This window comes from Ahaetulla prasina, chromosome 2, assembly GCF_028640845.1.
Source record: "Ahaetulla prasina isolate Xishuangbanna chromosome 2, ASM2864084v1, whole genome shotgun sequence".
Lineage (NCBI taxonomy): Eukaryota > Metazoa > Chordata > Lepidosauria > Squamata > Colubridae > Ahaetulla > Ahaetulla prasina.
The window spans coordinates 133,293,874-133,316,286 of record NC_080540.1 but is presented as its reverse complement, the minus strand read 5'-3'; the positions used below and the strand labels follow the sequence as shown (position 1 = coordinate 133,316,286).

Below are 22,413 nucleotides of genomic sequence, written 5' to 3'. Positions count from 1 at the left end.
ATATTCTGCCTTTTAAATATTTTCTAAAATATTTGATTCTTCTAGGAGGGGGGTGGGTGCTAACTTCCTACACATGCTAATAAGCACACTTAATTTTCTGTAATAGAGAAAATGTTTTTCAAGTAGGTTTTAATACCCATCCCTTTAGTTGACCAAGAAAATGCTTCCTTGCCTGTCCCTGTATTGCTTGGGAATGATATAAAAACTGCATCTTCACTATACAGTAAATGTTAGATTAGTGCTTCTCAAACTTTCCTTCATTACCCAAAACCACTTATCACTAAGTCATTATTTAAATTCCTGTGTTGTGATTGGGTAATTGGTTATGTGCTATAATCCAAAGAAAAAAAAATTAAAGATAATTTTAGTGTGCTAATAACCTTTTTAAGAATTTATGGGAAAGAAGTCCCAGCAGTATAAGTGACTGACATATAATGATTAATTTTAGTCTTCTGGTACAACATTTAACAGTGTTTCCCAAACCTGGGTATATTACCCACAATTGTAAACTTTGGGTAATTTACTTTGGGTAAATTTACTTTGGGTAATTTATCACATTTTTGGGTAAATTTTAGTTTGGCACACTAAAATTACCTACTTTGCTCTGGGCTTACAATGGCAATAAAACTGGGTGATCCTTTTCTGAAAAACCGAAAACTGAATGCACAAAATGCTAATTGTGGGGATATCTATTTAAAATTAGATTGGAGTATCTACAATTAACAAAAATACAAAGAAGGGAATTCTAAATCGTGCTGCTTGCAAAAGTCCAAAAAAACAGGGTGCACTCTTTTAGACTAACAAAAGGATAATTTTTTGTGAGCTGCAATTTTCTTCCTTCTATTGATTGCATTGGAAACAATTCCGGAAAGATTCACTACAGTATCTAGGTTGGTGGAAACGTATTTTTAAGGTTACCACACTGTTTCAAAAGAGGTGGCTTTCTGCTAATTTATTCAATCTGTTTTACATTTCAGTCTGCCCGGTATCAATTTAAGACTGCTGGAAGCAGTTTGTGAAAGATCAAATGGAAGCTGCCGAGCAATTTATTGTCTTGGTAAAAGCAAAAATTGCAAAAGCTGCTTTGCCAATAATATACAGGATTGATTGTGGCAAAGTGGATATATTTTAAACAATCATTCGGTTTTTCCAACGGAGAATTAAACCATTTCCTTTCCTTTTTTCCCCCTTTTCCTTTTTGCTGTGTGTCGACGGTCTATGCGTCGGACGACTGGTGGGAACGAAATGTGCAGGTCGCTGTTGTCTCATTTAATAGAGTCCCCCAGAGAAAACGGAAGCAGAAACGACCGAGACTTAGTCTAACTATGCAATTAGGGAAAATGGCCTTCAGAAGTGTCAGGGCTGATTTATGAGCAGTAGTTAGAAAAGAACTGCCGACGCGTTTATAATTAAAAGAATAAAACCCGACTCTTCTTTTTTGGGGACTGGCGGATTCGGTCGACCTCTGATTGACTAGCGTGATAAAATGGTCCATCATCTACAGTAGTTAAGTAGGCAATTGATAATCCTAAGGTTGACTGGGGAGAGAATTTCATAACATGACTTCTGCAATAGAGGGAAAAGAGCTACAAGAGAGACTGAGAGAAGCTGCTGCTTTAGGGGATATTGAGGAAGTTCGGCGATTGGTGGATTTTGGAGCGAGTGTGAACTCTCAGAATGAAATCAACGGCTGGTAAGTATTTGACCAGTAAATTACTTGACAAGTTTCCCGTTCTTGTTTTAAAACATTATGTTATGGTAATCTTGCTTCAAAAAAACACATTTCGGAAGTATCTTCCTCCAATTCGTTTCAGTTGTTAAAAGTAAGTTATTTTTATTATTGGTCACCTTTGCCATGTTAAATATGCATAACTTATTGAAAAAAAAACGATTAAGCCTTTTGATGGTTTATTATATTTGGCATATTATATTTAAGTATTGTTTTAATTTATTCTATTTAAGTTGGTTTGTTACATTTGGTTGTAATCCATATAAGAATATTAGATTGTTGTTGATAATAGGTTGTTGTGGTTGTTATTATTTAAGAGTTATATGTAAGATCCAATCATTTATACATTTTCATAGTTATGGAAAACTATGAAGTAATTGTTAGAAATTTTAAAATATATTTTCAGGTATATTTTATGCTCTTAAAATTATTTTTGAGTTTTTTAGAAGTGCCTGATACGTTTCAGATCTAGATTTACAAAACAAATCCTAACTTTAAAAGATAAATCTGTCAGGATTTCTATTGTTAGGTATTGCGGGTGAATCTGATATTCTGTTGATTTTAATAAATCTTGATGCTAGAAAATGTGAAAATAATATATTCTATTTTTGCTGTATATATTCGGTCATTGTGTCTTTTATATAATTAATACATTGCATTTATTGTGACTGTTTTGTAATATGGAGAACTGATTTCAGAATGTTCTGTGTTACTAATATATTGCCAAATAGTTGTGGAAAAGGAAGGAACAAGGAGATTTGTATATGTTACAAAACATTCCGAGATAATTTTGATCATATCAAAAGTGTTGGAAAATTTTGATAGGTTAAGTAATTCTTTATATATTGATTATGTGCCATCAAATCAACTTTTAGCAACTGTATTGATAGTCTTCCAGGATGATCTGTTCCCAACTTGGCCCTTTAAATGTTCAACCTGCCACTGCAATCAAGTTCATCCATCTTGTTGCTAATCATCTTCATTTATATCATTACCTAGAGTTTCTTAAAATTAGATCCTTGCACAATAGTTTTGATATGAAATTGTTAATAATTTAACAATAATGATAACATTGCAAATTCCTTACAAAACACAGAATTAGTTAGACATGGTTTTATCTGGAGTTTTATGAAAGTTGATATAAATTTTTGGTAGTCTCAAAGGAAACCCTATTGCTATGAAACAGTAACCTTATATTTGTAACTTTTTATATACAGTGTTCTTAGGTTATATTTTACCATTTGCTAGCTGAATAGCAAAAAAACCCTTTAAATACAGTAATGGTAAACAAGAAAGTGGGTTAAGTTTTGATCAGAAATAATTGCATTCAATTATTCAAACAGGTGTTTGTCTAGCAAGTTCACTTCCTGGCTGACATTTAGTACTATTTTGTTAATTTTGTTGAATTGAATATATGTGACATAGCTTTCAAAAAGACAAAGTGTACAAATGATAGAGAAAGAAATAATAATTTTTCAGGATAACAAGGTGATATTAGAGAAGATCATTCTGTTGTGTCTCAGCTCAGTGATTCCATTGCACCAGCTATATCAGCCAAATGTAAGGTACCTAATTACTTGTGCTCTTTGAACTTGGTTGTATGCTTGCAGAGGTTTCATCAACCAATTAGATAACATCATCTGTGCGTGGGTTTGCTTTCTGTTTATACACAGTAGCTTGCTCTGCCATTATTGGTGGGGGTGTGGTTTTCTATTTGGTAGTTCTTTGATCAGAGTCTTTTTTTCTGCTTGCTTCTTTATCTGGTGTTAATTTCTGCTTATGTAGGCGTTGGCTGCTGAAGAGGGTGTGTTCCAGTTTTTTTCTTAGCCGTTTTATTGTTTCTTTGGAATGATGTGTAAATATGGTTGATTTATTTTGGATTTAGCTTGATGTAGAATGCTCAAAGTTTCCTCAAAGGCCAGATGTCAAAAGAAGAACAGTAGCAGAAGAAAAGCAATGGATCTCTCCACTCACTCGTCTATGTACACACAAAAATATACAAGCTGGATATACCTCTTTGCCCAGTTGTATTGGTTATCATAGCCAAAGAACTTATTAAACAGCCTACAGTAGGGAACAGATATTCTATTAATTCCTCACTAGAGTGCCTCCGGAAAACCAAAAACTTAAACATAGAAGTTGAAGTTATGTTTTTTATGTCATAGCACTCTTTACACCCATATATCCAGAATTAGGGAAAATATCCCTGGTAGCACTACTACACAACACACCTGACCTAGCCAAATACAGTAAGATTTAAATACCTAGAATCATGACCTCACTACTTAATTTCAGTTTGATAGACAAATATGCCAACAAATCAGACGAACACCTATGGAATCACCACTCTCAGGACTTATAATGCAGCATCTAGAAACGCTAGCACTCTCACACCCACAACCAAAAGTATGGATTAGGTATTTAGACAACACCTTTGTCATATTATAAAGGAACAGCTAGAGAAGACATATGAAACAATATCTTCCGAGGAATAAAATTCAGAAGGGAAGAAGAAAACAATATTGTTTCTGGATATTGTCATCAGCAGAGGAAAAAAGGGCAAATTAGAAATGCCAAGTATCAGAAAAACAATCCGCACTCACCAAGTGCTCCATTACCAAAGTAACAGCCAAATTTCCTACAGGAGGAACTGTGTAAGAATTAAAATTAAAATTAAAGAATTTAAATTAGTACAAATGCACTGCAGCACCCCAGAACACCAAAAAAAAAAAAAAGGAAAAAGGAAAAAAACCCTTAACAAATCCTCTAACAAAATGGATACCCAAACAACTTTTATCAAAAAGTGCCTGACCACTCAACCCACCATAGTGCAATTAACACCAACTATGAAAAGGATAACACTACAATACATCAAGAGCAGATCAGAAACAATCAAATAGTATTAGAACCGAAAGGTAAATTACTGTATGTACTGTGTATCAACAGGATACAAACCTCACAGACACTAGCATTGATGATATTACCTGGTTGGGTAACGAAATGTCTGCAAGCAAACAACTAAGCTCAGAGAACACCAAGAACCCCACAATCCAGTCCTGAGCCACAGGTGTTTTGTTCCATTAGAATTATTTGTCTTTGTGGAGGCTGATTGAAAGGGAGCAAAGTTGCTGGAGGAATTGTTGCATTAGACTGACAGAAATTGTCATTATGTCCTTTTGTTTCCAAACTATTGTCTATCTGAAGTAGCATCTGTGTCTACTAGTAAGGTACTGGTTTTCATGGAAGAACCTCTAAATCCAAATACTTTTAGAAAAAAGATTACGGAAAGAGAATGCTGAAAGAAAGTCATTTTATTTTAAAACATTTTTATATAAGACCAACATATATATTAGCAGTTAGCTCAAACATTGAAGATTTAAATTGGGAAAGGGAATTTCCCCCAGCAGTATAACATTTTGCTATCCAATATAATTTGACATTTTTGAACTGAGAATGATTGAATTGCTTTGAGGAAAATATCTATTCTGAAAAAAAAATTGCACCTTGACCAATTAATGAGTGAGTTTTATTGGCAAAATATAACTTTACATGTGAAAGTTTCACATTGTGACCAGAACTACCGTAACTTTTTGATTGGTCAAGATAAAAACAAACCTTCTGGGGTGAAGTGTGCTTTTAATTTTCATTTGGGGTGGGATGAAAATGAGGAGTGTGTGCCTCAAATATTGGAAAACTTAAAAATATATTATTCTTGCTACTTGAAAACCTAAGCTGAAAGCATGACTTTCTAGCACTGTCTTTTTGTTTTCTGAGGGTTGTCCAGTAGGTGTCACTATAAAGATATCTAAATTGTGTCACAATTGCTTAGTGGAAGGGAAGTGGTCGTCCTTCCCTTTTCCCTTAATAAAACTTCTCAATAAATCTGTATCTTTTTCTTGTACAGGACTTGCTTGCACTGGGCCTGTAAACGAAACCATGCCCAGGTTGTGGCCTACCTTCTAGAGGCTGGCGCAGATAAAGACATTCTCACTGTTAAAGAAGAAAAAGCACTCCAGTTAACATCCAAAAGGGAAATTAGGAAGATGCTGGGAGGTAAAATATAATTTGACAGTTCTTATACATTATAGAAAATTAGAATGCTGAGGAGGTTGTTTGAATCTCTATTAAAACCCTAAGTGGTCTCTTGGGGTCTGTTTATTTTGTGACCTTGAATTAGAATTATTAGTAATATGGCTACAGGTAGTCTTCAACTTACAATCATTCATTTACTGATTCTTCTAAGTTACAATGGGATGGAAAAAAGTAACTTATGACCTTTGTAGCCTCCCCGCTACCACATGATCAAAATTTGGAAGTTTGGCAACTGATAAGTATTTCTGATAAGGTGATGTGATCACCTTTTGTGACCTTCTGCTAAGCAAAGTCAATGGGGAAGCCAGATTCACTTAACAACGGCGGTGTTAACTGCAGTTCACGTAATTGTGGCAAGGAAGTTTTAAAATGGGGCAAAATTCACTTAACTGTCTTGCTTAGCAATGGAAATTTCGGGATCAGCTGTGGTCGTAAGTTAAGGACTTCCTATAATTGAACCTTTCAAGTGTTTAATAAAAGAATCAGACTGCTGAATTTTAATTTGCTGAAAATGAAGCCCTGTATTACATACAAATATAGTACACACTATGTGTGCTGTATATTTTCTCAAAAGGATTTGATTATATCGTAACCTTTGTGGCTAAACATAAATAACTACGTATGTTTTTATGTGCGTATTGTAACCAAACCTTTTTCTTTCTTTCTGTAGTGGAAGATGATGATGAACTTTTGGATGTGAAGAAAGACTTGCCAATTATCCCAAATTATTTATCTAACCCGCCTTTTCCTTATGTGTATAACTCTATGAGTAACAGCACTACCAGCACCTCAACTTCCTCTTTGAATGGAAGACTTTCTCCTCCTTTACAAAAACACAATATGGACACTCCAATATCTTTGTCTTCAGTACAAACATCTAGCACAGCAGTATTGCCACATGGAAAGGCTTCTGTAGGATGTGATGGAGATGTGACAAAGGCAATCGCTATAGAATGCCTGGAGCCTGTTGTTCAGAATGGCCATGTTCATCAGCTCTCTGTTCCTCAAAGTAGGACACGCTGTTCCCCAGCTGGATCTATACAACCAGAAACCCAGCAGTCCAGTGGCCCTTACACAGGAGCTCTCCCAACATTTCAGCCCTTCTTCTTTACTGGAGCAATTCCCTTCAGTAATATGCAAGGTAACTCTTATGTAGAGAAATTGCACGGTTTCCAGACAATTTAAGTACAGGCATCATTATCACAATTTCACAAAACTGTACAAAAAAAATTCTTCACTTGGAACTTTTGCTGCTTTTTGTCTGCTGTTATAGTCAGGGTAAGAAGATCTTTTAGGTAACTGTGAGTAAAATCCAGTAGAGTTTCTGGTTCCTTTTTTTTTTTTTTTTTTTGTGACACGCTGAGAAAATTGTTCATATATTCATATATTGATCTGAATGTGTGTGACAAGCAAGAAGATTGTGATGCGCACAGCTTCTAATACTGATTTTTGCGTATATTCAGCATGATGCTTGAAAGAGCTTAGAAAGTAAAAAAAAAACCATATGTACGTGAGCTTTGTTTGTATGATTGGGAACCCGCTGAACAGGCCACGTATGAGCAGAATCTGTCATTGTTGTGACCCAGGCCCAAGTAGGTAGTAGGAAACTAAGTCCGTGCAAAAACAAACAAACTTTATTCGAACAGCTGAGAATTACTTCATTCCCAGCGTAGTTCAGCTAAATTAAAACAAATTTCTCCCAACACAAATTCCTCCCAACACAAATTCCTCAGTCCTATCACAAACTTTGGTCCAATTAGGCAAACTGCCAAAGGCCTTTCTTGGAACGTTCAGAAGTCACAAAAATAAATGCAAGATGTAGACGAAGCTGAAGACGCAGTTACCAATATTGTTTTCCGGCAAAGCCCAAACGCTGTTGCTGATCTGTTTTAAGCCTTATGGGAGGAGCCAATCATCTTTTGGCCCTACTCCCGAGTTGTATATATTGTTTTTGCAAGGCTAGCCTGGTTGCTTTGAAACAGGGGTCTCCAACCTTGGCAACTTTAAGCCTGGAGCACTTCAACTCCCAGAATACTATGCTCATCAGCTCTCTGTTCCTCCAAGTAGGACACGCAAAGCTGGCTAAGGAACTCTGGGAGTTGAAGTTCACAATCTTAAAGGGACCAAGGTTGGAGACCCCTGCTTTAATGTAATCTTCTTTTAGCATGAGATGTCACTCTTCAGGTACTTATCAGAATTGGTTCTGGACCTCCCAAATTAATCAAAGTGTATTTATGGAGTGCTATTTACTGTATTTTATTGCTTTTGTCATTTCAATGCATGCCCCTGGTTTTTGGTCAAAAAAAATAAACCGTACTTTTAAAAAAAAATGGCAGTAGTAATTTTTGCTGGATGCATTCCTGATAGAAGGTTGAAATATATTTGTTTATATTTATTTAAAGTTTATTTTTTCATTTACCTGCTACAAAAGGTTATAGCAGCTACTGTGAGGAGATCCCTTTATTTTATTCCTATAATAGCAATTCTGGGAGGCAGTTTGGACTGAGAGGGAGTGATTAACCTCCAAGTCATCCATTGAATATACATCACTAAGGGTGATTTGAATCTGGGCCTTCCCAGTCACAATCAGATTCTTTAATTGTTGCACTATAGCAATTTATTTATGAATTGGATCTCATATCAGAAAGGAAAAAAGGAATCCAGTTTATTGCTTTTAAATATCCTTAATCTAAAATCTGTTCCCGACAGGTAGCCTGGGACAAAGGGGGGAAACTGGATTTAGTTTATAAAATATTTTAGCTTCCTTTTTTTTATATCGTGCTACAAGATTTACAATAATTAAAACATTTAAAAATGTAATATTAAAATCCAGGTTTCTTTACAAAACTTATACAAGCAATACAATTTTATAAAAAGCTAGTACTGAAAAAAGTTTGAGTTAAAATTAAATCTCTTTGGGAAGCCCATTCTAAAGTCTGAGCACGAATGTGACATGATTTTTATTATCGAAGATAACCACTTGTACTATTGTGCATTTGATAGATAAGATGTTGGTATTAAATGCTGTTCATTTAAGATAGCTATCATCCTCGGTAGGAACTCCATTTTCAGGGCTTTTAATAAAACATTTATGGCCAACTTCTAAATTGAAGACTGTCAAGGTGCCAATGATTCATTGCAGTGATTTTCCATTTCTCCAAAGAGCAAAGCTCACAAGTCTTTATTATTGTTGTTTAAATTTGAGTCACATTTCTGAAGTGCAACCTTTTTTCTACTAAGAACGGAGTTAGACCTAACAATCAAAGGAATGATTCACCCCCACTCCCACCCCACAGTAATGCTTGTCAAGCACTATCCTTGTAAGAGCCACATTTCCTTCTGTGAGATATGGGCTCCCATTGCTCCCACGATAACCCATCAAATGTTAATCCATGAATTGGGCCAACTGTAAGCATCAGATTTACTTTTACATCATGATCAATGCTTGGTTTTACACCATAGATGTTATTATAGGTAGTCCTCAACTTAACGACCACAACTGAGCCCAAAATTTATGTTGTTAAATGAGACGTTTGTTAAGTGAGTTTTGCCCCAATTTACGACCTTTCTAGCCACAATTAAGTGAATCATTGCCATTGTTAAGTTAGTAACACTGTTGTTAAGTGAATCTGGCTTCCCCATTGACTTTGCGTGTTAGAAAGTCACAAAAGCTGTTCAGATGACCCCAGGACACTGCAACCGTCATAAATATGAGTCAGTGGCCAAACATCCAAATTCTGATCAGATGACCAAGGGGATGCTGCAACGGTTGTAAGTGTGAAAAATGATCATAAGTTACTTTTTTCAGTGCCGTTGTAACAGTCACTAAACAAAGTGTTGTAAGTCGAGGACTGTCTGTACTACAAATATAATCTCTGCTGTCCCCTCCCCCCCAGTTAGAGAAACTGATTTTTTTTCAGAAGTTGCTGATTCACAACATAACCCAAAAGTGAGGGATTGAGGGTTCATTAGAGGGTCACAAATTCCCACTGCCTGCTTTCTATGGTGTAGGATTGTTTTGGGAATCTCACTGGCATGTCCTTGTCAGAATAAATGGAGCAAATTGTTAAAATGGAATCCAGAATGAGAAAACTGCTACATGTTTTAACTACTCCTAACTACTAAATACTAACGACAGTCTTTCTGTTTGTGTATTTTAATTAGAACTGGTACTTAAGGTCAGAATTCAGAATTGTACCCTGAAGGAGAATGACTTCATTGAAATTGAATTGGATCGACAAGAATTGACATACAAAGAACTGCTTAGGGTGAGCTGCTGTGAATTGGGTGTTAACCCCGAACATGTGGAGAAAATCAGGAAGCTTCCAAATACAGTGTTAAGAAAGGTAATTTGTTTTATTTCCGTTATTTATGAGTGGCTTGGAGAATTTATGACTTTTTAAGTCAAATGCAGTCCAGTCCAGCAGATAAGCATTTTGGTCTGTTTAGTGTTTCACAACTGCCTTGCTTTAGAAATCTCAAGAGGATTGCACAAACCTAGAAGCATTTGACTCGTCTAGCCAGCACGTCTAGCTGGAGGGCTGCATTTCACTTAGTGACTCTCATTTGGCAGCCTTTGTTATATATTTAGGGCTACATTGAATATATACCTGAATCTGAATGTATGAATCGGTACAGCATTTTGATTCCTCCTTTATGTGAGGGGAAATCTTTCTGAATTATTTATTTATTGATATCTTTTCAATAATATAAGTGCAAGTAGTCCTCCACTTACGACCACAGCAGGGCCCAGAATTTGATTGTTGAGTGAAGTGGTTGTTAAATAGGATGCTACATGATCACTTTGCTCAGCAACCACAATCCTGACTCTCCCTGTTGCGGTCATTAAGTGACCAGGCAGGTTGTTAAACAGAGTGTGCAGGAGAGAGCCCCGGCTTCCCAGGGATGGTGAAGGGGGAGAGGACCTAGGCCTCCAATCACACCTGAGAGATCTGGTTTCTCCTTGCTCACAGGGGAACGATCATAGCGATAGCAATAGCACTTAGACTTATATACCGCTTCACAGTGCTTCACAGCCCTCCCTAGGCGGTTTACAGAGTCAGCATATTGTCCCCAACAATCTGGGTCCTCGTTTTACCGACCCTGGAAGGCTGAGTCAACTTTGAGCCTGGTGAGATTCGAACTGCCAAATTGCAGTCAGCCAGCAGTCAGCAGAAGTAGCCTGCAGTACTGCATTCTAACCACTGCGCCACCACAGATCATGAGAAGTTCATGAGGGTAAGATGATGGCATTTCATTCAAAATAAAATAAAATAAAATAAAATAAAATAAAATAAAAGAATGATGGCATTTGCTCAGATGCTAGGAGAAGTTAGTTTTCTGAGCTTTTCAAATTATAGCATTTACTGACATTTTCCCTTCTAATGAATGCCAGAATTCTGAGCCTTCAGAATGAAACACATTCACTAACATTTTTGATAGATTTAAGATCGGTTCTTTCATTGGGATGAAGGAGGGTGAGGAAATTGCAGTCTGCTGAAGGAATGGACCTCAAATCTGACAAAAATGCTGGTGAAATGCCATTGTTCTGGAAAGCTAGTGCTTTGGTGAATGCTCTCACCTCTGCACTTCCGGAAGGGAAAATTCTAGTGAACCCCAGCATTCTGAGTCTTCCAGAATAATGGCATTAGCTAACATTTTCACCAGATTTGTGCTCTGTTCCTCCAGTGCATGAGACTATATCCCGTCCCTGCACAGAGAGGCGTGTTAATTCTTTGGCGTTCTGGGAGAATGAACCTTAAATCCACTGTTCCTTATGCTCGTAACTTTCCCTGCCTGCTTCCCGATTGTTTTGCTAGGGAAGCTGGCAGAGAAGATTGCAAATGACAATCACATGATTGCAGGCCATTTGACAACTGGTCCTAAATGTGAATAGGTTGCCGAACACTCAAAATGTGGTTTTGTGACGGAAAGGAGGGGCTGGTGTGACATTTTGCAATGGCTAGAAGTGTTATGAGCTGTGAAGCACCCATTCTGAATGCTTTTATGGAAGGAAAACCACCTGTTCTGAAGCTGGTATGATTGTGAATGGTCATTAAAACAACTGGTTGTAAGTCATTAACTACTTGTATAGGACTACTCTTACTGGACTTTTTGTCAGTCTAGATAACACTGATAGATAACACTGCACTTTGTCATTACAAGGAACCTAAAGTTGAATTTTATAGATAGTTGCTGCCATGAAAAATAAATCAGTATGTCAAAGATTGCCTAATTAATTGCATGTAGTGAGACATTTCCTACACAAAAATGGATTAATTAAATACCAATGTAATGGATTACTCATAAACCTAATTTCTTCCTTAGTGATCACTGGTCACTTTGGAGTTCATAATGTTTGGTGATAATACCAAATGTCACTGTTGATATACATAGAACCTCAGTTTATAAAGTCTAGAAATGGAATTCTCCCATAAAAGTTACTGAAAGCTGAAAGATTGGGATGCAGTCTCAGTAAACATTCCTTTTTTTATGAGTGGATTTGTTAGGCATCAATATTACACTCTTTTGCTCTGCTCAAGCTCTGTTTTATTTTCAGTGAACTGTATAAGGGATTTGTGGATATGTGAAATGCTGCAACCTGAGGGCATGAAAATTCTGAGCAATTATTCCCAGACTGACATGTGCAAATGCTGAAAAATTAGCAGACATGGGAGAAATATTGAATGTGAATAATAATGATGTTTGTTCTGCGTTGTCCATTACTCAGTGCAGACTAAGCTGTATACAGTGCACACACCTTTTAAAGAAATGTCCTTCAGCAGTAGCTGGAGTTATTGTACATGGTGATATTTACAGTACAGGGCTCTTTTATAGATTTTGCAAGATCTATTTCTAGATAAAGCTCATAACTTGTAAGAACAACATATCAAAGAGCTGAAACTGAGCCCCAAAGGCATTCACAATAACTAGTGCATATCCGCATAACTATCCTTTTTTGGTTACATTCTAATGCTTTACCACCAAAACCTTGCTTCAGTTATTTCTTTCGAACTCTTATTAAACTTATACCATAGGTTAAGTTTCCCATTTGTTTGACTCCAAATTAATTTTGCTGAAAACTTCGTAGATATTCATTTAATCACAATTAAGCTTTTCATATTGATTTCAGGAAGATCTAACGGCAAATTCCTAAAGACCTAATCTTTGTATTTATAAAGAACCTAAAACTTATCACAAAAACTGCACATATCCTAAAAATTGGAAACATCTAGTTCACAGACTTGCAAAAGGAGAAGGGGACGGAAAGAAGAAAGCAACAAGCAATGTTTTTCTAATTATTTAATATTGTTCTAGATCAGTGGTTATCTGTGGTCTGTGGAGCCCTGGGGGTGGGCTGCAGTGTTGTCATAGGGGGTCTGCGAAGGCCTGAAGAAATGTATGATTTAAATCTTAAGTCTTGGGGGTCTGTGGCCATGGTCCCTGACCACAAAAGGTATTTAAAGGGGGTTGTTGAAGCAGAGATTGATAACCACTGTTCTAGATTGCTGCACTCCAACAAGACTCGCAGAGATTTATAATTTTACAATTAAAATAAAAATTAAGCCTCTTTAATTATACACAGAAGTATAATTAAAAATCTAATTAAGAACAACAGCAGAATTAAAAGAGTTTAAAGAGGGGCAAAATATCTGTTCCAACCAAGCAGATCATGAAAAAGATGGTCAGATGTTTTGATACTGTGTGCCTTGGAGTAACTCTAGGCATTGCTTCTAATTTAGACCGTGTCGTGCCTCTGCGGCCTCTGACCCGGCGCAGATCCCAACCGGCTCCTTGGTTCTCCGAGGAGCTGAGAGGGATGAAACGCCGGAGAAGACGCCTAGAGAGCTCCTGGAGGTCTGGCCGTTTAGAGGCTGATCGGACACTAGTTAGGTCCTATACTAGGACCTACCTAGTGGCACTGAGGGAAGCGAGGCGTTGCTACGCCTTCTCCCTCATTGCGTCGGCAGATAACCGCCCAGCCGCCCTGTTTCGGGTGACCCGTTCCCTCCTTCACCAGGGGGAGCGGGATGACCCGTTGCAGGGACGTGCTGAGGAGTTTAACGGTTATCTATACGATAAAATCGTTCAGCTTGAGGCGGTCTAGACCAAAATTGCGGCGATTCAGATGAGGCGTCTGAGGGTGGTCTTGGTGACATTTTCTGGGATGAGTTTGACCCTGTGGCTCCGAGGACATGGACAGGTTGTTGGGTAGGCTGAATGCCTGCGTGTTTACTGGACCCGTGCCCCTCCTGGCTGGTGCTGGCCACTCAGGAGGTGACACGAGGCTGGCTCAGGCGATTCAGTGCCTCCTTGTTGGAGGAGTCTTTCCGGCCGCCTTGAAAGAGGCGGTGGTGAAACCCCTCCTCAAGAAGCCCTCCTGGACCCGGCTGTCTTAGGTAATTATCGTCCGGTCTCCAACCTTCGCCGGCGAAGGTTGTAGAAATATGGTGGCATATCAGTTTCCCCTGCACCTGGATGAAACTGTCTATCTAGACCCGTTCCAGTCGGTTTCCGGCCCGGCTACAGCACGGAGGCGGCTTTGGTCGCGTTGGTGGATGATCTCTGGAGGGCCAGGGATGAGGTTGTTCCTCTGTCCTGGTCCTATTAGACCTCTCAGCGGCTTTTGATACCATCGACCATGGTATCCTGCTGCGCGGTTGGAGGGATTGGGAGTGGGAGGCACCGTTTATCGGTGGTTCTCCTCCTATCTCTCCGACCAGTCACAGACGGTGTTGACAGGGGCAGAGGTCGGCCCGGGCGCCTCACTTGTGGGGTGCCGCGGGGTCGATTCTCGCCTTCTGTTCAACATCTATGTAAACCGCTGGGTGAGATCATCAGTGGCTTGGTGTGAGGTACCAGCTGTCGCTGATGACACCCAGCTGTACTTCTCCACACGGGCCACCCCAATGAAGCTATCAGTGCTGTCCCGGTGTTTGGAAGCCGTACGGGTCTGGATGGGGAGAAACAGGCTCAAGCTCAATCCTTCCAAGACAGAGTGGCTGTGGATGCGGCATCCCGGTACAGTCAGCTGAGTCCTCGGCTGACTATTGGGGCGAGTCACTGGCCCCGATGGAGAGTGCGCAATCTGGGCGTTCTCCTGGATGAGCGGCTGTCTTTTGAAGATCATTTGTGGCCGTCTCCAGGAGAGCTTTCCACCAGGTTCGCCTGGTGCGCCAGTTGCGCCTTTCTGAACCGGGATGCCTTATGCACGGTCACTCACGCCCTCGTGACGTCTCGCCTGGATTACTGCAATGCTCTCTACATGGGGCTCCCTTGAGGGGCATCCGGAGGCTCAGTTAGTTCAGAATGCAGCTGCGCGGGTGATAGAGGAGCCCCTCATGGCTCCCGTGTTACACCTATCCTGCGCAGACTGCACTGGCTACCTGTGGCCTTCCGGGTGCGCTTCAAGGTGCTGGTGACAATCTTTAAAGCGCTCCATGGCATAGGGCCGGGCTATTTACGGGACCGCCTACTGCTACCAAATACCTCTCACCGACCGTGCGCTCTCACAGAGGGACTCCTCAGGGTGCCGTCAGCTAGGCAGTGCCGTCTGGCGACACCCAGGAAGGGCCTTCTCTGTGGGGCTCCCACCTCTGGAGCGAACTCCCTCAGGACTTCGCCACCTTCCGGACCTCCGAACCTTTCGTCGCGAGCTTAAAACACACTTATTTATCTGCGCGGGACTGGATTAGATTTTAAAGTTATGGGTTTTAAGGGGTTTTATTATTTATACTATTTTAAATTTCGGGCAATAGAATAAGTTTTTTAATTGTTTTTAATCTGTATTTATATGTATTTTAACTGCCTGTGAACCGCCCTGAGTCCTTAGGGAGATAGGGCGGTATATAAATTTGAAAAATAAATAAATAAATAAATAAATAATTTTCTCTGTTTATTTCTTTAAGGACAAAGACATCTCAAGGCTTCAAGATTTCCAAGAACTGGAGCTTGTTCTAATGATGAGTGATAATGACTTTATGTTTAAAAATGCCGCACCAGCACTGACCGAAAGGCCTTGTTATAACAAGAAAGCATCAAAACTAACTTACTAAATATTGAATTAAAAGTTTCATTCTAGTATTTAACTATTAAACCTAGAACGCTCTAAGGGCTATATCATTAACTACTCCTGTACCGTGGAAAGTATCATTAAACGGCTGAGCATATATCTTTGAAAACAAGGTCAGTTGAAACAATTGGACTTGTTTTTAATTTAATATGCTAAAGGTGATGATATCATACTTGCATTTCATAAACTGACAAGTGGAATACCCTAACCCATGAATGATCTTTCTTAATAGGAAATTGTTTCTTCTTGGAGTACAACAAAATAAAAGTTCTCAGGGAAATAAATTAATTGTTCTAATAATTGCTACTAGTAAAAAGGAGGCATAGTACATTGAAAGACTGAATATGTAATGCGTTTAATGCTGGTAACAAGATATTTCAAATGCAGTTAGTTGTCCAAGTAGATCTGAACGTGCAACTTGAGAAACAGAGAATTTTACAGGAAGGAGCAAGGAGAGATTTGGACTTTTGGACAGTGGCCTATTGAATCGAGATTAATTTTACAGTAATCTCACTAATGCACACTTACATATTTTTGGCAGCAACGCCTTGCAAATATATACTGTAAGTGAGGTGTGTCTTGCCAGTGCTGATGGCAAGAGGAGCAGCTAATTTTGTGATCCCAGAGAAAAACCTATTTTGTTACCTTTACTGATCCTGCCTGGGGTAAAGCATCGAAGCGCTTCTGTAAGAGACAGAGGCTGTACAATTTAGAAATTAAGGAAGTGGTTCCTTCCACTTGTTGATACAGTGCTGCCAATGTTCTTAGGAAAATCTGTATTTCAGAAAGAAGCACATTGACTGGTTTAAAAATCTAGCCAAGTAGCTAAATCAGCTGTGATTTCTTCGAAATGGTGCTCAGATAAAATATTAGAAAATATACTTTACTGTATTAATCCAGACTTTAAAGATAGTGTTAACCAAAACTCTGTGTATGTGAGTATAACCAAGAACTGCTTAGCAGTAAATAATGCAGAATGTTTGGTACTGTTTGGACTGACTTTCCTTCTTTGCTTTTCTTTTGTCTATTCAACCTTGAGCATTTTCCTGAGGTGCAATCAGGATGTCTACTTGGTAGCCTGGTTCCAAGATGAAATTAGCACAAGTTCCTTCTGCCTCTAATTTTTACCCTATTTATCCTCAGGTTCTTTAAAACTGTTACTTATTTAAAGGAAAGCTTGTAGCATCTTAGATAGCAGAAATATTTTAATATCAAGATAAATAATACATCTTGGAATTTCTATGCATTTTTGACAGTGTTGCTTGCATTTTCATATAAGCATGTCTAAACTTTTCATCATCTTGCTAGTTCAAGTTCTGTAATAATATTTTGATGCCAAATCCCAGAAAAAAAAACAGTATGAAAAAGCATGGGATGCAGTACTACTATTAAGAATAAATTATTAACCTAGTTTTAGGATTCTGTGTGGCTGGTGGATTAATATCAATTCATTTATTTGTAGTCCAATGACTACATGCTATAATATAGATGGATTATAAAGCTACCTGGGCAGTTAGGATTTAACAGGTGTATATAGTTGCTAATTTCAGTTGCCAGTTGTCAGTGTTCCTTGTCTACAGATTTAGGAATGTGTGCACAAGTGCTGTGAACTTAAATTTAAGCCATTGGTGTCTGGAGAAAAAAAAAGACTGACCCAGTACTAGAGAATTAAGTCAGACCTGAAAGAAGTGACCTGTATAACGTTTTTAGAATACTCAATGGAAAAAAACAAATGTCAGAATTGCCAATCCAAGTCCTGAGTTGTGATTATATTTGACAGGCTTTAAATAATGAATTTGGAAAACTACCATAATTCAGTCCATGTCTTCATAGTAGGAAGAGTTACACTGTATGCTCTACAGGATTAAATTTGGTCGTCTCCTCGTGCTGAGTTTTCCAGTTTCTATCCTCTCCATGTTACCTTAAAAAAGGAGTGGGGAGGAAGAGTGCCTTGGAGGGGAGAAGGTAGAGATTCTTAGATCTTGTCTGTTCTCCTCATTGATTTTGGGGAAGTAGAGCCAGAAAGAACTTTTGAGGATCTAGGTTTTTTCCGTTAAGTGGAGAGCTGGAAGGTCTAGCCCTCTGTTCTGTGGTCATTGCTTATTTACCTCTGCCTGAATTTAACCTGCTGGTGAAACTGATTGAATATATTTTATAGAATCAGTTCTTGGAACCTACAGTGTCAAAAATGTGTTCTGTGTCACTTTTCCCCCTTTGGATCCTATAAGGAACAATCTGGAAAGGAGAGCTCTTATTTGTCCTTAGGTACGTTTTCTCAAATAGCTTATTTATAGACTGTATCAGTGCTCCATCACTGGAGGTTTCCAAAATTAGACTGGATAGCCATTTGACCAGGATGGTAGAAGAACCTCTGAAGTCCTTTCCAGCTCTATGATTCTATGTTCTACGTTTGCCAGTTCGTTATGAAGAGGCTCTATATTATTCAGCTTGATTTGCTAGGGGAGAAAGATAGTTTCTCTAGCAGTAGCTTAAGACTTTTCCCTATCCTGGGCAAGAGTTTTTAGAGAAGTTGAATTCCGTTGTTGATTTCTACATTTTCATCCCCTCCTCTCATGCTTTTGACAAACATATTGATGAAAAAGCATCATTTACCTTCAGTGACCCCCATATTGGTCATGTGATCTGTTTAAGATCGGGCTTAAAAGGATAGGTAATCCATAGGTTGAACGTTCCTTTCCCCATCACTGAGACCACATTGCCTTCTTAGCAAAACTGATCTCACTTCAGTGACAAAAGTTTTTTCTTCCTTCAAAATATGAACGAGATAAGGAAGCCCATTTTCATTCTTAAGATTGCCCCCAAATCCTTAAAAAGCTGTACAAAATCATAAGTGGGGGATGCAGAATTTTCAGCTTTCCCAAATATTGCCCATCTCAAAATGGCACGTCAAAATGGCACGAATCACATGATAAAATTTGATGATTGATTTTATCTTTAAAATCCGAGAGGTCTTTTATAAAGGCAGCTTAAAGTTGATAAACAATCAGTCTATTAAACAGGATTTGATTTTAAATCTCAAACTCCTTTTGGGATTGCTCTAATAATGGAAGTGTAGGCTAGAAATTTTTAAAGAGAAAGTAGGAAAACATGGTTTGCTTAAGATTAAAGGTAATTAACAATATTTGGAATGCCAGCTTGATATATATTAAAATGGAAAAAAACATGTAGGTAATCTTTTTTTTTATTAAAAGATTTAACAGCTAAGCCATTTAAATAGAGTTTAGGGCTTTGCCCCAGCTAAGACCCCAGGACCAGGGAGGTAGGGTCATAGTGATCATCTGAGAATCTGTCTTGCTCTTCAGGAGCCTTGCTCCCCAGGTTTCTGGCTATGTGACCCAGTACCTGAAGCTGGGCTCACAATCTCAGTTTGGAGTGTTGCTACTGTACCAGTCTCCCTGTTGCATAGCAACCTCCCTGCTTGAGCTGCTGGAGGCCATCTTGGGACTGGCAGTGGAGTTCCCCAGACTTATGATCCTGGAGAACTTCAATCTTTTATCCCTGGTTTTGGTCCCAGAAGCGGCCCAGGAGTTCATAACTACCATGGTACCCATGGGTCTATCCCAGATCATCTCAGGTCTGGCTCAGGACAGCAGCCATATACCGGATATGATTTTCAAGTTGGAGCAATGACAACCTATGACCTGGTGGGGAAACCTGTCTTTTTCCCCCTTGTCATGGTCCAACCATGCCTTGGTGTTCCTGAGATTCTCTTATGCCGCCCTCCCTCCGCAGGGAGGTGGGATCCATTCAAGCAGTCCTCCCCCTGCGATTGATGGACCTGAATGGATTCCAGAAGTATCTGGTGGATATCTCAAGGGCTTTGCTGCACAGTCCTGCCGAAGCTCTGGTAACGTTCTGGAATCAAAGGACGACCAAGGCTTTAAACCAGATGGTGCCCGTGTACTCTCTTTCAACCCTTCACTCCCACCCCTCCTTCTGTTTTATTGGAGGGGCTGCAGGTTTTGAAAAGAATTAAAAGATACCTAGAACACTGCTGAAGGAAGGCAAGGGATGACTGTGACTACTACTTATAGCTGCCATTGAGGCCTTTCTCCTGGCAGTAAAAGTTATGAATCATTTCCCTGCTCTTATGGCGTCCTCAGAGCATTGCCTGATAGCCCTGTTCAAGATCACCCAGTTCCTCCTGGGCCAAGGGGGTTCAGATATTCATCTTAAGGCTCATTTGTTCAACACTTTACAGACAAAGTTGCTCATTAATTCTCAGGTAGAACCCATGCATTGCGCTAGATGCTTGGAAAGCAGTTATCTGGGAACAGTTCCAGTCCCGTTGGACCTGGTGAAGTGGACAGGATCCTCAATGCTGTCAGTGCAACTGCCAGTCAATTAGATCCACATACCTCCTGGTTGTGGAAAGCCTCCAGGGTGGTGACTGCCAGGTGGGTTCAGGCAGTGATTAATTCTTCACTGCAGGAGGGGACATTCCGCTTAGGCCAATCCTGGAAGTCCTGATTTGCCCTCTTCTAAAAATATCATCTCTTGATCCCACCTGCCTGGACAATTTTCATCTAGTTTCCAATCTTCCCTCTTTAGAGAAGGTGGTTGCTTGGCAACTTCAGAGGATCCTGCATGAAATGGGTTATCTGGACCCCTTCCAATCAGGATTCAAGCCCAATTATGGGACAGAAAGAACATTGGTCACACCTGATGGGGTCTAGGAGAAGAGCTTTTTCTTCTGAAGCTCTTGCCCTTTGGAAATTGTACCTCCAGAGGTGAGATCTGCATCCACCCTTTTAACCTTCTGTAAGGGCCTGAAGACCTAGCTCTGCTAATTGGCCTGGGGCTCCAAGGTGGGGGGAACCATTCTGGAGGTGGCTATTGGATTAGGAAGCCCCCTCTCTCTCTCCTTGAGTACTTCCTATTCCTCTCCTTGTATTTTAATGGTATTTATTTTTTGTTATTTATTGTTTTATTATTTTAATATATACTAGTTTTAATGTTTGTAAGCCACCCAGAGTAATTTCTGGATGAGACAGCTGGCACATAAATTCAATAAATAATAAAACTTCTGGAATGATCTGAATTTCTACATGCTTCAGAGAGAAGCCTGATTGAACGAGATCCATAGTTAACTTCGGAATAGGTTGTAATTTAAACACTAGCAGGGTCCTAGTTTCTCCTAGGAACTGGAGTTTGCAGCTCCACAGAGAAAGCCAATTGATTTATGACAATCAGTGACAGCCACCAAAGGTGCATAGCTGAAATATCCTTCAATTCATGTTTGCCTAGAGCAGTGTTGTTGCAAGGTTACAGCTTCTCATGTAAGTGTTCCTGAGTCTTGATTCAATAAACAAAGATGTCTCTTTAGATATTTTGTCAGCTTAAATATCCATCTACCTAATTTAGAACCTAATACACTGACATATTCAATACCAATTGAGTTTAGAGCCCCTGCCATTCTCTTAAAACACAAAACATGTTATATCAATGACATAATTGAGGGCAATAGAGCCATTTTGTGACATAGCCTAAATGTGGGAGAGTAAGCCATATTCTATCACTAAATTGCAAGTATTTAGACCTACTAAATCACAGATAAATGAAAGGATATAGACTGCCATTGATCAAGTTTGCCTAGGCATATTAATTAGGATTTAAAGAAACTAGTTTTACCTGACTCCTTCTGTTGCAATTTAAAAGGCCTAGGACTTAATCCTTGAAGGTGTAAAACACATAGATGCCCAATTAAAATCAGAGTTCATTAAGGGCTGCAATTTAAAGTCTGGGAAGAAAAATGTGCCCTTTCAGATAAAAGATTCAACTTACACATTTCAACATATTTTAGGGAGAAGTAATGGAAAGAGGGAGGACACAACCCAGCATAGAATCGGTGTGCTTACGAATGCTCTATTGTGTGTTGGAAAAGTGTTGGAAATGTATTAGGCTACTCATTTATAAGCAGGTATCAACATAGATCTAGGATATTGTTGAATAAATCATTGTTTTAGTAAATACATTCAAGTCACTTGAACATAATGCACAATTGCTGACATCTTTCTATGCACTCTGAGAAATATTTTTATATTGTGTAACTTCTGCAATTTATAACAGATGATTTTATTAGCTTTGCTAACCAAATATATTAATCTAATCTATTGAGTAATCCTTTCTTGACATCACTGGATATAAGGGAATCAGGACTTCCTGCATTATTACATAAATAATCTGGTTATAATAAAGAATTACCTACATGTTTTAGGTTTAATATTATTTCTTTTGGGTTGTATCCTTTTTATAGTTAATAAAATGTTATTGCCCATAAAATGAGTCAGTTGCTTTTTTCATCATAAATGATTGGTTCAACTTTATCTTTAATTGGAATAATTGTATGCTAGTTTTGTTATGGAAGATTAACAATCCCAGCTAAGATTTCAATTTTGAATTAACATTTTTACCTTAAAAAATTCATTATTGTCTGCCATGCCATGAGAACTATTTGATCAAATGCAGTTTTTTGACTGAAGTTAACTTCATGAAGAAA

The 22,413-nt window shown here is 38.8% G+C and overlaps 1 protein-coding gene across 1 annotated transcript; it reads left to right on the top strand.

The window, feature by feature from the left end:
• Nucleotides 1–1,307: 1,307 nt before the first annotated feature.
• ANKRD40 (ankyrin repeat domain 40) lies at nt 1,308–22,306 on the top strand. Its single transcript, XM_058165740.1, has 5 exons — nt 1,308–1,693; nt 5,634–5,782; nt 6,492–6,962; nt 9,986–10,167; nt 15,730–22,306. Exons 1-5 carry the CDS (start codon nt 1,560–1,562, stop codon nt 15,874–15,876), a joined length of 1,083 nt encoding a protein of 360 aa, XP_058021723.1. The 5' UTR covers nt 1,308–1,559; the 3' UTR covers nt 15,877–22,306.
• Nucleotides 22,307–22,413: the final 107 nt, after the last annotated feature.

Excerpts from the sequence above, each read along its gene's own strand:
- ANKRD40 (XM_058165740.1), top strand. The coding sequence starts at position 1,560 with ATGACTTCTGCAATAGAGGGAAAAGAGCTACAAGAGAGACTGAGAGAA. Across the intron at positions 5,783-6,491 it reads AATTAGGAAGATGCTGGGAG|TGGAAGATGATGATGAACTT; the intron begins GTAAAATATAAT and ends TTCTTTCTGTAG. Across the intron at positions 6,963-9,985 it reads TCCCTTCAGTAATATGCAAG|AACTGGTACTTAAGGTCAGA; the intron begins GTAACTCTTATG and ends TATTTTAATTAG.